Source organism: Stegodyphus dumicola, chromosome 10 (genome assembly GCF_044657685.1).
Source record: "Stegodyphus dumicola isolate Sdum_Otavi_A_Nest chromosome 10, ASM4465768v1".
Classification (NCBI taxonomy): domain Eukaryota; kingdom Metazoa; phylum Arthropoda; class Arachnida; order Araneae; family Eresidae; genus Stegodyphus; species Stegodyphus dumicola.
In genome coordinates, this window is record NC_140777.1 from 121,917,635 (window position 1) to 121,936,464 (window position 18,830).

Sequence of the window (18,830 nt, forward strand, 5' to 3'; positions counted from 1 at the left end):
TCATGGTGAAGCTTGGCATCAAAGTTCAGGCATTTTTTTAGCAGAGTGGTAAGCTGATATAAAAAGACGACACAAATTTATTTAGCTTTTAATTGTCCATTTTTATTTAATCCAATTAGCAGATCATTTTCATTTTATATGAGACTCTCTAAATTACATATCCATAGTGATTTTAACTAAGTAGGATTGAATTTAAACTTTCTGCGTCATAATTAATTCTAACAAAGGAAAGAAAGATGGACAGAGCAGCGTGGAGTCTTGTAGCAGCGATATTAGGAAGCAGTCTAACTGAAAAATGGCACGTACTCAGTATTTATAGTAGCGGTTACGTAATAGGCTAGCAAATTCTAGAAGGTACTTGTCTAGGGAAAAGATCCTAGACTGCAAAAAATTAATTAACGGTCGCGAAAAGCAAAGCCATTGTATATTTTTAAAATTTTACATATATATATATATATATTGTGTGTGTATAAACATATATATATTTCAAGTTTTAAAAAGCGGTGCATGGGGCAAAACAGAGCGAGAATCATGCGTATCTGTTATTTTACGACCAATTAAGTTTTTACTTCTTATTAAAGAATTTTATTTCTTTAAGATATAATAATAAGAAAAAATTAATTATTATTAGAAACTAAATGACTTAGTACTAAGATCTTATATAATAATATACGAGGGTTGGAACTTTAATAGTGGCAACTATTTATTTACAAGGAATACAAAAGTGATTCATGTCACCATGTTTTACAGTCCTTCAATATAGTCGCCAGCATTGTGTACAGCCCGTTTCCAATGATGTGGAAGTCGCAGAATACCTGTAGCAGCACCTGTTTTGTTGATGGTTTGAATGGACCGGTCTACTGCCGCAAGAATCTCAGGAACAGTTTGGAAGCGAGTGCCACGAAGTGGTTCCTTCATCTTAGGAATTAAGTCATAGTCACAAGGGCTTAGATCTGGGGAGTATGGTGGATGGTAAAGCACTTTCCAGCCCCATCACTTGAACAAATCAGTCACAGCTTGCGCTGCATGCGGCCGAGCATTGTCATGCAAAATGAGAGGAGCATTCTGCAGAAAGTGTCGCCGTTTTTTTTTTCTCAAAGCTGGCCGGAGATTGTGCTCCAAAAATGAGTAGTAATACTGCACAGTGACGGTCTGCTGTGGAGGAACGGTATGCGTTAGGATGACACCATCACAGTCGTACACGAGAATCACCATAACTTTCACACTGCTGGGGTTCTGACGAAATTTCGAACGTCGTGATGACGCCATTCGTTTGATTGGCGTTTCAGTTTTGGCTGGTACGATCGGGCCCAAGTCTCATCCAGCGTAATGATACGGCGTAAAAAAGCATCTCCATCGCGCTCATAGCGCTCTAGGTGGGTTCGGGCAGCATCATATCGTAGTCATTTCTGCATTTCCGTCAATTGATGTGGAACCCATCGTGAAGCAATTTTTCTCATGGACAGGCATTCCTTCAGAATGTGCAGCACAGTCGTATGCGCTAATCCTGTTTGTCTGGCCAGCTGACGAATCGTTTGGCGGCGATTACTGTCCATTAGTGCGGTAACAGCTTGCGCGTCTGCATCGCTGACACTCGGACGACCTGGCCGCAGCATGTCTGCCATGTTTTGCCGTCCTTCATTGAATGCTTTTACCCATCTTGCTACAGTTCTGTAAGGCAATGCAGATTTCCCGCAAGTCTCTTGAAGCCCTTGATGACACTGTCGTGCTGTACGACCTCTGGCACATTAAATTTTTATCCAACATCGTTGTTCTTGTTTTGAAAACATCCTGACAACGCTTACTTTAGACCGCGAGCTAATACAAGGATCCGTTCTTCACATCACTCCGCATGCACGTGACTTAGGCAGGACGAGTCTTTTTGCTGAGAGGTAAGGTAGGTATGTAGTTTACGTGTGGTATATGCGATGTTCTTTGGTTTTGTTGCGTAGCATTTTTTCAGCTGTGTTGCCACTATTAAAGTTCCAACCCTCATATAATATTCTTATAATTAGGCTTACAATTTTTTTAGGGGATCCAATGCAAGACACAATTTTTAGATTACTTTAAAAGTCTTAACAGATCATTGAAACACTAAACTTTACTTATTCAATTGTATTTTGCACTAGATATTAATTTTTTTCAGAAATCGTTTGTTTTAATTACATCATAAAATAACAAGCAAGAAAGTTCTGAATTAATTTTAACATTTAGCACATGTTTAACAGTAGACACTGAAAGTCCACCCCTTTCTGCAGGCCAAATGTGAATAAACTCTCTCAACTGGAGCAGAAATCCCACGCAAAGACATTGCAAACTCAACTATTTTAGAAATATTGCAACATGAAACACCAGTCTGTTGAAAGACCTTAAAAATTGTTTTCCACTTCTCTTTAATAGTATCTGGTACTTTCTGAGAATTAGAACGTACTCTTTGGTTTTCAATTACCTATTGCAAAAATGCATGTTCATCAAAATTAATGAAATCTTTCATAATTTCATTAACAACTTATGCACTCTCTTCTAATTAGACCAGGAATTTCAGTTCATAAATTTATCCACTAAAACTTACTAACTTTACCCAAATTGGTTTTCGAAGTACTGGATACTAGAACTATAAAAATTGTCTATTCTTGAGAAGAATTTTTGCTCCCGAACATCATTTTCTTTTAGAATGCATAGTGATACTTTGGCAGAAGATGGTATAAATTTGTCGGGCTTTTTTTTCTGAAGCACCAAATTCAGAATATTTCTGAAATCCTTCTGTTGCTCTGATAGAATTATCTTCTAATTTCAGAACTACATCATTAAATAACTGTACAGTACCATATCAAAATTTTAAAACAGTTTGCCTTCTAGATTAAAAAAAAAAATAATAATAATTTTGGGATTTGTCACAAGATGAGAAGTATGGTTTGAGTCAATTAGAAATGGAAAGAATTCTTTCTATTGCAGGTACCAAACTAAGAAACCTTGTGCTCCTATGAGATAATACTTTTTTGTAATCTGTTTTCACAAATTCACGGAACTCTTTTAAATTTCATTACTCTTACTGTATATATGTGATAATATTTATAAATTTTTATAACAATAACTTTTATGTTCACCTTTGCCAGCCTATTCTAATATCGCAACCCATAAATTTTATTTTCACTTAGTGATAAAAACAACCAAAGAAGTTATTGAAATAATGAATGGTTGCATATTGGCACAGATGGCTGCAAGAATGCCAGTTCTTACTCAAATATTCATCTCACCCTCAAAAGTGAACTATTCTTCACCACAAACCATAACACTAGACCATACCTGGAAATGAGGTGGCAGATGATCTGGCAAAGAATGGTACCAAACTAAAACAAAGTACTTCCTGTAAAACATCTTGTAAGATCATAGATAACAAGATTTTCTAAAATCATACTAAAAACTACAAAATGGAGCAAAAACTGGACAATTTACCAGACTGCCCTTGAGACAGTGCAGTAGCTGCATTTCGACTAGCAACTGGACTGCTTGGCTCCCTTTTTGAACAAAAATGGAATTTTTGATAGTCCTGAGTGTGCCCTTTACAAGTTTTGTTTCATGGAGGAAGATCACCTCATTTGTCTTACTTTAAGACACAGTTCTATATTTAAATGTCATTGAGAAGCTGAAGATCACAAGATTTTTAGTATTTAATTTCTAGCTCTGCTATAGTATTCTACATGTATCTCACCTTCTCACTGCCTAAGGCATTTTATGCATTGAAAAAAAAAGGGGGGGTCTTTTTCCTGTGATTTGGAAAATAAACCATATATGTTTTCTTTATTAAGAATATTTTTTTTTCTATTTTCCAGCACAATAACATTTACAACATAAATACAAAGTATAAGAATTTTTAATGTCAACCTTACTAAGGTTTAGAATTTTTTTTTTTTTTTTTTATTTCGCTGCAGGCACTTCCCAGTTCATATGTATTTAAAAATCATCTTCATGAGATTTTAAACTTACTTCTAAAATTTCGCCTCTAATAACAGTCAATTCTTTCTCATTGTTTGCAGTCCTTGGATATACCACTTGAACAATTTTTGCTCTCCTACTTTTAAGATCTTCAAGCCACTGCATTTGCTGTCGATCAAACTGACGCTCAGGGCTCAAAGGCAGCTCAGAATGTTCGATAGAATCAGAGCTAAATTCTGATCTCATATCTCTGTCCCTAGGATCATGAAAATCTGATTCAGGAGACATAGCATTTCCTCTATAAGGGTAAAGAAAAACAAAAGTTAGTCAATTATTCTGCTGAATAACTGCCTGTGTTATTCATCGTTTAAAGAGAACTTTATACAATAGTTTATAAGGGAAATTGTGAACTATTAACAGTCTTTCAATTAATATGCTTCAGATGATAATGAAAAACAAATTAAAAAAAAAAAGGAAAATTTTGCTATTTGGTTTTTTGACAGAAATTTTATTTTTGTAAAAGCACCTTAAAATATAAATAATTCTAACATAATTAGACTACATTTTTCTTTTGACATCTTTTCTTCCTTACATGACAACCATAAAATATTTTAAAAAGTAATAAGCTAATCATTTTTAAAACAAAATAATTCTTTTATTAATCTTGTCACACTATTACAGTAATTTTCAAGGAAAATATTTATTTAATTGTTTAATAATAAAGATTATTTTAAAAACCTAGCAATTAAATTAAATACATTAAATTTAGAGAATTAATTATAATTATATTATATTATATATTTTTCACTTTAAAAAATTTAATAAAATTTTCAAAGATATTTTGGACTGCAAGTGAACCTACCCTGACAGCTTTATTCATGATATTTTATGCTCATTATAATTTAGCTCTTATAACCAGATACAAAAATGCCACAAAAGCATTAGAATTCTATCTCCCTTTCTTCACTTCTAAATACTTTATTAAATCATTAAACAAAATCTGATCATAATTAAAGAAGGCTGAGGAAAATCAATTTTGGCAAGATGTCCTACCAGAAAGTAAAAAAGGCCCTTTTTTTAGATGTTATATATGCTTGCAATATCTAAAGAAAAAATTGCATAAAGAAAAGACATACTTTATTACAGTACAAAAGTGGACTCGTCCGGACTTCAGCGATTCTGGATTAAGGGTTTTTCTGGATTATAGACCATTAATTTAAATCTGGTAAGATGGCATGCAGAAATTATACAATTAAAAATATGAAACTGTAATTTATGAAATAAAGAGCAATTATGATCTAAAGGGTATCAAAATTCACAAAAAAAAAAAAAAGCTTAATATTCATTTGTTTACTTTATTATCCCTTTCAATGTAAGTTGTTTAAGTTGCTTCTTTTTTTTTTTTTTTTTTTTTTTTTTTGTGCTAAATGTGCATGCGTAAACATTAAACGTGCATGCGTGGCATTAACCGCGCATACAAAAAAAAAAGTTCGTTACTTTGAGATCCGGATTATAGATCATTCCGGATAGTGGACGTTCGGATTACACACTTTGTACTGTATACACAAATTATTAATCACATCACCAGAAAATAATCCCAATTATAAAATCAGTTACTCTATATATGAATATATATTTACTTGGCTATTACTCTCAATCTAACCCTTGACTATTATAATCTGAATAAAGCTGCACTTCCTTAAAATGCATTCCTAGAGATTGTTGATATAATTTATTGTTAGGCAATGTTTTGTTAAATGCAACCAATCTGATAATAATAACTTTATTTGTTAATTATCTGTAGTATGCAATACTGATAATATAAATATGGCAGACACATGTTAAAACAGCATATACTCTATTTTTCATTATAATGTTGTTCTTAGAGAATGTAAAAATAGAACAGTTTAAAAAGCAGCACTCTAGAATTTAAACTTAAAAGCATATGAATTTTGAAATATTTAACTGTTGAAAAAAACTAAATGTTGTTATGAAAAGAAGGTAATCTTTTTAACTAAATATAAAAATATCTTTAAACTTACTTTACCATATACCAATTATGGTAAGATATTTTAATAATAAGACAGAACTATTTGCAAAATATTTTGAAAATCGCCAGATACTATATAAAAGCATATAAAATAATCATACTACAGACAATTTTAAAATTACCTAGCTTTATTATAAACATTAATTTTTATTACTTTATAATTTTAATATTAAAAATACTGAAATTTTAATATTATAATACACTTAGTTTTGATAATTTTAATAACTATTTGGTAACTTAATAACATAATAATTTGACAGCTATTATATATAACAGACATATTTTGTTCGACAAATGAATTATTTGAGTGAAGATCAGCTAAAATTTGAGAACAGTCATTTAAAAAGCAGCACAGACTTTTTTCGTAAAGAAGTTAAATATATTAAATGAAGTGCATTTATGCAGAATTTAATGCGATCAGTATAATGTTCTTAAAAAGAGTAATTTTTATAATTCAATAAAACATTACTCCTATTAATACTAATGAATGGCACAGGAAGTTTTAAAAGTGCAGTATTTAAATAAATAAGTTTACAAAAGAATAATAATAATTTTATATCACCTGTCTATAAAATCTCTTCGTGATGCAGAGGGCATATGTTCATAAGGGCGGTCAAAACCAGGACGCAAATGAGGGTGGTGATCTGGTACAACTCCTGGAGACTCATTCCTGTCATTGTCATCACCTCGTTCACTACCAAAATATTCACTTCCATAGCGACTATCCCGCTCTGGATGGCTGAAAACTCGTTGGTAATCCTGTTCCCTCAGGTCAGGCTAAATTAATTAAAATTTAACTAATTTTAATTGCTTTTAAATTTTAAGTATTGAATAATAAAACTGAAAGAATTTTCAGATTATATAATTTCTGAAATACTTTCTTTGTTTACAGAGGACCATTATGTGGAACCTCAAAAAGGAAGAGAGGGGAATGAATAAAGTCATGACCCAACAAACCTCAGGTCTCTGTATTCTTTGAGCAATTGAACCACCATCTTCTAAAGGATTTTCAGGTGCCCATCCATTAGAGAAAACTGGCCTGTAATTGCTTTCATAGCCTTTCCACTGATCCCTACAAAAGTAAAATTTCATTAAAACAATTTGTTCAAATGAAAAATATCTATAGACAAATGGGTTATGCATTATATTTTCCAGACAAACTGAAGTCTGATTATTTGCATTTGCAAAAACTACTAATGAGGAGATATTTACAGGTAACTCCATGCACATGTCTGAGATCTACAGAGCTTTTATGGTTTAAATCTATTTATTTCCAATAAAACTGAAACTTTATATTTCTGAAACAATTTAGTGAAAATTTTTGGTCTCAAAATTATTTTAAATAACAATTTAAAAACATTTATGCATACAAATGTTACTCATAAATGAAACTGACTGTAACAATTTTTCTTGATTTTATAAACATAAATAAGGGGTACTTGCATATAATCCCATCAACCATGAAAGTTGGCAGAGATCCGCCAAAGTTGCGCCAATCATTCTTGCATAATTCTCAAGGAATTAACATCTCTATATGTAATAAACAATCAATATTCGACCTATTCTGTTTCTGAACTTCATAAAAAGGCTTTGATCAATCTCTATTATTTTGTTAGATTCTCCGATTTTAAAGGAAGCTCTGTTTAGAATGCTATGAGTACAGACTTTCCTATAAAAATCGTAATATCAAATGAAAGCACAGACAGTCTAAATCTGTTGTTACATCATGATTATCCATTATACGCCAAATAATGCTGCTTAAAGACAGTTTCAGGTCAATGGGGTAATGCATTACTGTCAAAAAATGCAATCAAAATGCATAAAAATATAAAAATAAATGAATGTTGTAGATTTATAAGTTTAATTTAAAAACTTTAATTATATAAAAACTGTACAAATAAAATTTTATTTTCATTTTTTATTATGCATGTTTACTTATTATGGATATTCAAATATACACAGAATAAGCCATTACAGTCAAAAGTCGTTAATTCGGACACACATAATCCGGAATGATCTATAATCTGGACCTTAAAGCTACAAACTTTCTGCACATGCGGCGCATAGACGTAAGATCTTAACGGCTGCAAATATGCATGTGCGCATGTGCAAAATACGTTTACGAATGCACGTTTAATGTATAACAAATGGTATAAGCTAAGCTAAAATTATCTAATTCAGTTAATGTTGCAGATTGCGTTGTTCCTTAATCTTTGAATTGGATTCGGCTTATTATTTTTTGCAGACTGTTAGAGTAATTTTATAAAAGTAAGCTTGAACTTTCGATTATGTCAAATAGAATTTCTGATATATATTTACTAATATGTAAAGGATCTACAAAGCGAAAGTATGTTTCGAAGTCCATTAAACAAAAAGTGGAATTGCTGCAAAAAATGGATAAAGGCATATCCTTTGTTTATCTAAATTTTAATGTTTGTTTATCTAAATTTTGTTTATCTTTAACACGGCAGCGGGTGCGCAATGAATTGGAAGTTGATCTGTCAGCACTATCCTTATCTTCAGGGTAGATGTTTTTATTTTATTTGGCTTATAATTCCTTACTAAATGTAGTATTTCATCTCGACTTCAACAGTGGAACTTTGTAACTGAACAAGAAATTATGTCTGTTTACAGAATTAAAGCGAATGTATTATCACATAAAAAACGAAGCAACTTAAACTACTTACATTGAAAGAAATGTTTAATAAAGTAAACAAATAAATATTAAGCTTTTTTTTGTAAATTTTGATACCTGTGATGTATGGGTGACACCAACCAACGAGATGTATAGAGGGCGCTAACTCTCAGTCTGGAGAGCCGCCAAAGGTTTAGTTTCCAAGAGGGAGACCGACAAAGAGGTCATACGGAAGGCTCGTGGGAGCCATTAATGAAATCGAAATTCACTTTTATTACTTTATATATTTCAGTTATTAGTATTGTAGTTTAGTATTAGTTTTGTGTTTGTAAAATAAATGTTTAAAAATACAAGAAGGTGGAGTTATTTCTCTATGAGGCGGTGGATGAAGAACGGGATGATATCACACGCTCTCTTACGAGAACCAGAGCTTTAGATGACGGTAGAGAAACTTCAAGAGAAGCAGGTAGGAAGCTTTTGATCTTATTTACTCAGAGTATAGATGTATTGAAGATATATATATATGTGTGTAAGATATATATAAATTAAAATGTATAAGAATACTAAGAAAGAAGACTTAGTAAACCTTCTTGGTGAAATTGAAGATACACAAACTGTTGGTTGACAGTGGTTCAACTAAAAGGTAAAGTTGAGGACAGTAAAATATTTAAAGATGATCCAGAATTTGTAATTGGATTATTAAACTCAATAGTTGAGGAAAGAAAAATCAGAGAAGAAAATGAAATAAAAGCTGCTAGGGATACACAGTTAGCCTTAGAAGCTCAAAAGGTTGAACTTGAAAAATTTAAATTAGCGCAGCTAGAGAAAGAATTAGAGTTAGAAAAAGTTAGAAGTCAGAATACAGTTAAAGATGGATCTCGTGCAGATAAAGACATGATTACAGGTTCGGGAAATTATTTAGAAAATTTGATAAAGAGTGTTAAAACGTTAACTATTCCTGTTCCTGGAAGATCGGAAAATTTCAATTTGTTTTTTCAAACATTAGAGAGAGCATTCACAACTAAAAATGTACCACAGGAGCTCAAATCCGAAATTTTGATTAACATTTTAGGGGATAAGGCAACTAATATATTATTTTACACTAATGATGAAGAACTAAAATCTTATGAAACCATTAAAAAACTAGTATTAAAAGAATATCAGCCAACTGCTTATGAATGTTTAATGAATTTCCGAAGAGCACGACGCGATCCTAAAGAGTCACATGTTCAGTTCGCTTCTAGACTGTCTGCAAATTTCCAGTATTACTGTCAGTTACGTGAAGTTAATGACTTTGATGCACTTTGTCAACTAATGATTTCCGACAAACTTTTCCAAACGTTAGACAAAGAAACGGCAACTTACATTAATATTAAAACAGGAGAAAATTGGTTAAAACCTAAGGATTTAGCTAAAGAAGTTGACTTGTATTTTGTAAACAAAGGCAAATCGTTAAACGAAACCACTTTTAACACTAATGAAAACATAGATAAATCGTCCCACTCTTCAAGAGAATCGAAATATATTCCGCCTCATATGAGAAGCAACACAAATAAAAATAAATATCCACCCAAACACTGTTACATAGGTGGAAAATTAACGCATCTTGCTAAATCTTGTCCACAAAGAAACAAATCGGTAACACAAAACCCTCCTCTAAAAAAAGAAACACCAGAGAAAAATACTAATGATAAAGTAATAGCAAAAATCGGATCTTCATGCTTGTCAAATGAAAGTTTTATACAACCATTGCAAAAAGTAAATATTTGCGTTGCAGGTAACGAAATCAAGCCATAATTGATTCAGGTGCTGAAATTTCTGTTATAAATCCGAAACACATATCAAATTTCTCTATTGAGAACAACTGTAATATTGACCTAATTTCGGCATTCAGAGAAACCATATCAGCTAAAGTGGCTAGAATTCCTCTATCCATCAAAAATACTGATAATCCTAATTTATTGAAACCTGTCGAAATATTAGTAGCTTTAACATAAAAACTTCATATTCCCTGCGTAATTACTCCAAATGTTTATGATTTATTGACCTCTGAATCTCATCTGCTTAGCGCGAATCGTGATTGCGACACAGTGTCTCCATCGCAGATACCGAAAACGAGGAGTCATCAGTCAAAACAATTCGAAGTCGAAAGCCGCGCTGATTTATTTATGACAGGAGGAGAGCAAGATTTAGTCATAAGTTGCATTCAGGGCGAAAACGAAAGTGGGGTAGGTCAACATTCAGATGCCAGTATTTTTAAACAACAGCAAAGGGAATGTGAGACATTACGCAGTATCTATAAAAATGCGCAAAGAAATAAAAATAAATATTTTTTAATGGATGACTTGATTTATCATACTGAAAGAATTTCTGGAGAACAAGTTAGTCAATTGAAAAAGTTAAGTTAGAAGTTAAACTAAAGTTAGAAGGGAACAAATTTTAAAATTGGCTCACGAATCTATTTTTGCAAATCATTTAGGGATGAGAAAAACAAAAGAAAGGATTCGTTATTCATTTTATTGGCCAAACATGTCACGAGATATTGAAGAATATTGTAAAACTTGTAAGGAATGTCAATTACAAAGTAGAGAAAGAACTAACGATCGCATACCCATAGTTCCAGTTCAGAGACCTGAATTTCCATTTGACACTGTGAATGTAGATATAATTGGTCCAATTGAACCTCCATCAGCACGTAAACACAAATATGTACTATATTTAGTCGACCAACATTCTAGGTGGCCAGAAGCTGTCCCTTTGAGAACTATTACAGCAAAATCAACATGTGACGCATTATTAGAAATCTTTATGAGAACGGGCATACCTCGGGTAATAGCTAGCGATCAAGGTACCAATTTTGTTGCAGAATTAACACAAGAATTCCATGCTAGATTAGGAGCAAGTCCTAGATTTGCAACACCAGGACATCCACAAAGTTCGGGATTAGTTGAACGGTATAACCAAGTTCTAAAACGTATGCTTCATCATATCATTAGAAACGACTCTAAAAATTGGGACAAACATATACCATACCTGTTATTCGCTTACTGCGAAATTCCAAATTGTACTACGGGAGTATCCCCATTTAAATTAATGTATGGAAGAGAGGCCAGAGGTCCGTTGTCAGTATTAAAATCGTCATGGTCAGGAGAAATTCCATTACCAATAAAATTGGGTAAAAGTGCTGTTGATTATCTACAGGAGCTAAAGATGAATTTAGAAATAGCAGCAGAGCAAGCATCTATAACTGCAGAATTGAAACAAGGTGCATATGCAAGATATGCTAATCGAAGGGCTATATATAAAGAATTCAACCCTAGAGATCAAGTGTACCTGCTGATTCCAGTAATAAATTATATGCCAGATGGATAGGACCTGCAGAAATAGTATCTCGTTGTAATCCAGATTCTTACAGAGTCAGACTGACAGATGGTACAATAAGAAGAGTACATGTAAATAAAATTCGAAAATTTAATCCAAAAGTACAGGCAGTAGGTGTAATATTTGAGAACGAAGAAGAACTAGGAGAAGTCCATCCCACACCCAATGTGAGTGACAAGTCCGATCATTTTCATCTTAGCGAAGTAAATTTAAGCCATTTAGATGATGATAAAAGGAATGAAATGATGAACTTGTTAAGAAAATATGAAAACGTATTTATAAATAAGGTACAAATTGCAAGAGTAGGAGAACTGTTAGAAACTGTTAGAACTACAGTTTTCCGTAAATCTCAAGAAATGTTCCTTCGCTAAAACTCATATTAAGTATCTAGGACATATAATCGGTTCCGGCAGTCATCGTACAGATCCAGAGAAAGTGGAGGCTATCCAGAAATTAGCTAGACCTCAAACAAAAAAACAATTGAAAAGCATTCTAGGCCTATGTAATTATTACAGAGACTACATTCCACATTATGCCGAAACAGCTTATCCATTAACCGAGCTCACCAAAAGAAGAAGTCCTGAAGAGCTGTACTGGACAGAAAAACACGACGAAGCATTCATTAAATTAAAGAAATGCCTAATGGAAGCACCTACTCTTTATACCCCTGTTCCAGGGTTACCTTTTATAATTCAATGTGATGCATCTTCAACAAGTGTTGGAGCCTGCTTATCTCAAAGGAAAAACGGAAAGTTGTACCCGATTAGTTACGCCAGCCAGAAACTTACCAAAACACAACAAGCATGGCCAACTATCGAGAGGGAAGCTTATGCTGTTATTTGGAGCTTGAAAAAGTTTGAAACTTGGATTTTTGGATCACCTGTGGAACTGATAACTGATCACAATCCGTTAACTTTCATCACAAAGAACGCACCACAATCTTCTAAGTTGCAGAGATGGGCTTTAGCATTACAAAAGTATGATACTACAATTTCACATTGCCCAGGTGCTAAGTTCAGCAATGCTGATGCGTGGTCCAGACTAGAGACTATTGAGTGACTTGTGTGAAAGAAAGAACTTTTCATAGACATTTATGAACTCTTAATATTATTATTTTTTTTATGTGCGTGTTTCTTTTTCAGCTACTCTCCTAGAGACTTTTAAGTATATCATAGACGCTTTAAGTATTCTATTGCATTAGAATTGTTTGAATACTAATTTTAATCATTTATATGTTACAGTTTTAGAAGAAGTCTTGTAGTAGGTGTAGAACTAACCTGTATAAGTATTGTGTTACATATCTTTCAACTTCAGTATCGATTGATTTGTAGACTTTAGTAGGTAAGTAACTCTTTTGTTTGACGTCACCATAATTTGTCATATTTCAATAGGCTTTCACCCTATTTCAATCTTGGATGGGGGGTGTGATGTATGGGTGATGCCAACCAACGAGATGTATAGAGGGCGCTAACTCTCAGTCTGGAGAGGCGCCAAAAGTTTAGTTTCCAAGAGGGAGACCGACAAAGAGGTCATACGGAAGGCTCGTGGAAGCCATTAATGAAACCGAAATTCACTTTTATTACTTTATATATTTCAGTTATTAGTATTGTAGTTTAGTATTAGTTTTGTGTTTGTAAAATAAATGTTGAAAAATACAAGAAGGTGGAGTTATTTCTCTATGAGGCGGTGGATGAAGAACGGGATGATATCACAATACCCTTTAGATCATAATTGTTCTTCATAAATTATGGTTTCATATTATTAATTTTATAATTTCTGCATGCCATCTTACCAGATTTAAACTGATTATCTATAATCCGGAATTGCCGAAGTCCCGACGAGTCCGGATTAACGACTTTTGACTGTATTTAATTATTTAAATTTTTGAAAAATTTATATAGCATAAAATGAAACAGAATGCAATTAAAACTCACATTCCTGAAAATTTATGATTTACACTAGCAAAAGTATACTCATTCCTAAAAATGACATAGTTTTACCTTGGAATAATCCAAGAATCTCCCAGACTGTGCCATAAATCAGTTTCCTTGGAAGTACAACAATTAGCCAAAAGCTCTATTGCATCTCTTGTAAGCAGAGGACTGACAACATTAGCTGCAAGATTGGCATTATGATTAGAATCACGAGCTGCATCAATGATTAGAGCAAGAGGGGTAAAAAGAAAATGTACTAATTCTGGAGCATTGGGATCATGTATATGACTTTTTAGTTTTGCCTGGAAACAGACAAAAAAAAGCTTATAAATAGAAATATCTGCAAAAATGTTTAAGTAATAGATACATGCAACATAAATAATAGATACATACATAATAATAATAACAATACCTACACAAATCAAAAATAGAATTTCAAATGACTAAAGTGTATCAAAACATTAGCTGTGCTAAAAAATAAATATATATTGAATGTCAAACAGGTAGAGAATAAAATATTTTACTTATGCATTAATGAAGTACAATAATTCATCTGAAAAGAACTAGAAATATCTGTAAAACTTAAAATATATTAAATTATGTTGTAAGATTGGTATACAGCTGCTATATGTATGGTATATGAAGTTTAATACTACACATGGGCTTCAGTAAATGTCAAGTATAACACAGATTGATTGCACATCATTTGTGAATTGAAGAAGTTAATAAATATTAATCTTTTCATAATGTGGACATTTCCAGGATGAAAACACGGCATGGAAAACAAATTTGACACATCAAGAGAAATATTTCAACAGAATATAAAATAGAAGTTATTTGATAACTGACAGTATCCCATTTGCAAAAAAGAATTACGACTCCCATATTAAGGCATAAATTTATTGTTATTTCATAAATCAACAAATAAGAAAATTTATCTTCCTGGCAAAGTTATACAGGTGCAAGTCTACTTAACATTGAGTAAATGGCTATCTCACTAAACTGGCAAGATATGGCCAAGCTGGCAATGGTTTTGGCGACTAATATTGTGACCTTACTTGGCGAGAAATCGCAAAACTTAGCGACCATTTGGTCCAGTCCCAGTGTAACTGTAATAGGTACTGTAATTGAATAATTAATTGATCCTTTATGTAGCTGTAATCATATCCAGCCCTCATATGCCTTCCAGTAATTTCAAGAAATGGAAAGTACTAGAAATCTCTTGGTAGCTGGGAGAAAATTATACAAGACCAAGGAGAGCATCAGTTTCTCAGTTTAATAGTAGTAGTTAGTTCAGAGCTGAATTTGGAGTACTTCGCTCTTTAGATGTGCTTTGCAATGCATTTTGTTTAATGTTCTTAGTAGTTTGAAATGTAACTACTGATTATACTGCATGATACTGTAAAGAGCTGTATGAGTATTTTGTGGAAAGTTCCGGAACCGTGAAGTGTTTCTTATTGGTAAAATAAATTTTATCAAGCTATCATTGGTTCTACATGCATTTAATCTATTACTAAAACATATGCTTGCAACAGTATCAGAATTCAGAAGAAAAGACATGACTACTTCCTTTGGAGATATTCAGGTATGCTATTTTGAATTATAAATACATATCTGAAAATTTGGCCAAATGTTTTAAAGCTGAAAGATTAATTAATGTATATATTGATAAATGCATAAAATTACTTTGTTTAACTAAATTTAGACTTCTTCCTACAAAAATCACACAATGGAACTAATTACAGTATAAACTGGCAGATTTTGGATGTGAATATATGGACCTCTGGACCATAGGCCGAAAAATAAATAAATAAAATAACAATAGAAAAAATACCCCTCCCTTTTAGAAGTCTAGTAATGCAAAATATAATAACAAAAGGAAGAATGTGTGCTGTAAATGTAATTTTTCTCCAGGTTAGCTGAGTTTCCTGCTTGTCACTTCAAACACAAACTGGCTAGGGAGTCACACCATGGCCAATAGCAATACACTGACTGACACTATATCGAGGTTGGCCAAAATCACACATTTCACAATTAATTTGTTGTGAAGGTGGCAGGGCATTTTTGGCGCTTGATGCAATCTCTACAGGTCCTAAATTATGCTGTCTGGTACCTCTGTAAATTCTAAAAATTTTGGTCTTCTTAAATTCCTACCCAGTGCTTCTCCTAAATTCTAATGTCAACCCTAATTTTTGTTGCTTGGGTACTCCACTAAATTCTAAAATTTTTTGTCGCCCCTAAATTCTGACACATGGTTGCACCTGCTCTGATGCTGAGCTGTGTGATGTTAGCATTTCCTATCTTAAATAATAGTTAAACTTTAATACTGTCATGTCTACATGTCATCTTACTAGATTTAAACTAATGACTTAAAAATCTGGAATTGGAGTTTCAATGATTCTGGATCTTGGACTTTGCACTGTGTAATTAATATTTACAGTACAAAGAAAAATAGCAAAACTTGCACTTTGTTTATACATGTGGGCATTTCTTTAAACAATATGTTCACAAACTATGAAAAATGAAACAATACTAAAAGAATTATACTTCTTTTTTTTTAGTCAGATATTTTTAATAAATAAATGATTACTAATTTTTAAAAAGTAGAGTAGAACGTACTTTAAACACATTTTGCAAGAGATAAAAAAACTCACATATCTTAAGTAAAAATTAATGGCTTTGAAAAGTATAAGCAAATTTATTACTTCGCATTTCATCTGAAGAAGACCAAACAATCGTACTATAACTTACCAGCAAGTTAAATGACAACTTGAACTTTTGCAAGACATCAACAAATTCCCTTTCAGGAGGTGGTTTTGCTCTAATACTTAACATACCATCTATTAAAAAAAAAATAAAAAACCATTAAATAATAAAAAATTATATAAAAGCTACAGAAATGTCAGCTAAATACATAATCTGTACAGTAAAAATGTTATTATAATATTATCAAATATCTACTTTATCATCCATATGGTAAAGCTAAGACAAATATAGCAGAAGAATTTCAGATCTCCCCAATTAAATTTTACAATTATGGTAAGCACTAAATCCTTTTTAAAATATAGAGAAATACACATTAATTATGCCTTCTTGAATAATGTATAATCAAAAAATGTGATCAAGTTGTTCAGCATTTAAATTACATGACCACACATGAAAAATTTAATCAACAAAACAGACTCCTGGAAAAAAAGCAGCATGAACTGCAAGAAAAATCTACATTTTGCACAAATTTCTGAACATCAATAAATTGAAAAGATTTTTTTAAACATAGTAAAATTAACAATTTTTTTAAAAGAGGTATATCAGGAAAATGAGTATAATTTATATTTTAATATATAAATTTTACACTCCTCCCCCCTCGAAAAAAAATCTTTTTTTACACTAAAAAGGAAAAAAATTCAATTAAGCCTGGGGGGGGGGAGACAGAAAAGGTACGAACGATATATAACCACATTTTTTAAACACATTTAAAAACAAATGACTAAACTTTTCATAATGTAATTAACAACCACTGCTAAATCACATAATTTTAATTTTAATAATAATAAAAAAAATTGATACACACCACCCATATCCTTTTTTTTGTGTTTTCTATTCTTCTGACGTCGTTCAAGTTCTTTGTAGGCTGCAGCTGCATGCTGAAGTCTCACTACAAATCTCTCTATGTCATCAAAACAATGATTCAGGATTGTCTAGAAAAATCAATTAAATAATAGCAAACATGTTCAGATTTCATTTTAAAATTATGTAAAAGAAAAATTAAATTTAGCACAACAAATAAAGTCACTAAAATAGTAAAACCTGAAAATTTTTCAATGGTAAATTAGAGTTGAGATTTGTGTTTATACGATTTCACATATTAAATACTAAAATTACTATGCAAGTTCAGAAACATAGTTCAATATACGTGGATGACTACTTCAGTTCACCTATATGGTTCAATACATATCAGTTACTACTTAAGTTCCATTGAGACAAAATAAGAACTATTTTTAATATTACACTTATTAAATATAAACCTTAATTTGGTCAATCAGAACTTAAGCAGTCGGACAAATTTTATAGAGAATTAGAAAACTGTTTTTATAAAACTCACCACTTCTCTCTCATATTTGTCACTAGTTGTTGAACTGGTTTCATCATTTGACTCACGTGCATAGCCTGCTGCTGCTCTCTCAATTCGTTGTTGAAGAACTGAACCACCTCTTGGACCAGAAGAATCTAAAACATAAAGGAATTCATAGTAAAAACATTTTTTTTTTTTTTTTTTTTATATAAAAAAAAAGCTATAGGCTAGAACAAACTACTATAAAAGCTTACGTATAGGTGGTGTTGATGATGCAGAAGCACTAAACATAGCAACTTGGTCCCGAACTTTAGAACTATTACCATTGATTGGCGGATCAGGAGGTGGATTATGAGGAGGTGGTGGCAAATGTCTAATATTTTCAGTGGTTCTAAAGCAGAAGCATTTAAATTAAACACAAAAAAACAAGAAGATATTTCTAAATGTGATAAAAGAATGCCTTTCATGCAATCTAGAGCATGCAAAATACAAATAAGCTATTAAATATTTAAAATAAATGTTCAAAACAGTATTACATAAACCAAAAAAATTAAACTGCTAAAACAAAATAAGTATTTAACAATATACTGCTTATCTAAAAATTTAAAATTGCTGCAAAAATTAAGCTAAATCTTTTGTTTTAAATTTAAGAAAATAATTAAATTAAAACTTAATATTGCAAATTCAGACAAAGGTTTCTAGCTTAAAGTTATACCAGACTGAACTAATTAAAAGCATTAAAGCAAGTAGTACTCATGCTGAAAGGCAACGCTCAAAAGTAGGTGTTAACCTGATTTATATTTCCTTGTCTTGAATGTCAGG

At 31.9% G+C, this 18,830-nt stretch overlaps 1 protein-coding gene across 3 annotated transcripts in view; it reads right to left on the bottom strand.

Moving 5' to 3' along the window:
- LOC118193939 (epidermal growth factor receptor kinase substrate 8-like) overlaps positions 1–18,830 on the bottom strand; it is a 174,746-nt gene that overhangs the window by 63,112 nt on the left and 92,804 nt on the right. For all 3 annotated transcript variants that reach the window (XM_085825464.1, XM_035365099.2, XM_035365100.2), the window contains exons 8-15: positions 18,263–18,399; positions 18,039–18,163; positions 17,508–17,634; positions 16,688–16,776; positions 14,003–14,238; positions 6,944–7,058; positions 6,549–6,763; positions 3,988–4,234 (exon numbers count right to left, since the gene is read on the bottom strand). In XM_085825464.1, the coding sequence (XP_085681590.1) occupies positions 3,988–4,234; positions 6,549–6,763; positions 6,944–7,058; positions 14,003–14,238; positions 16,688–16,776; positions 17,508–17,634; positions 18,039–18,163; positions 18,263–18,399 (1,291 nt within the window). The remainder of the gene's footprint in view (positions 1–3,987; positions 4,235–6,548; positions 6,764–6,943; positions 7,059–14,002; positions 14,239–16,687; positions 16,777–17,507; positions 17,635–18,038; positions 18,164–18,262; positions 18,400–18,830) is intronic.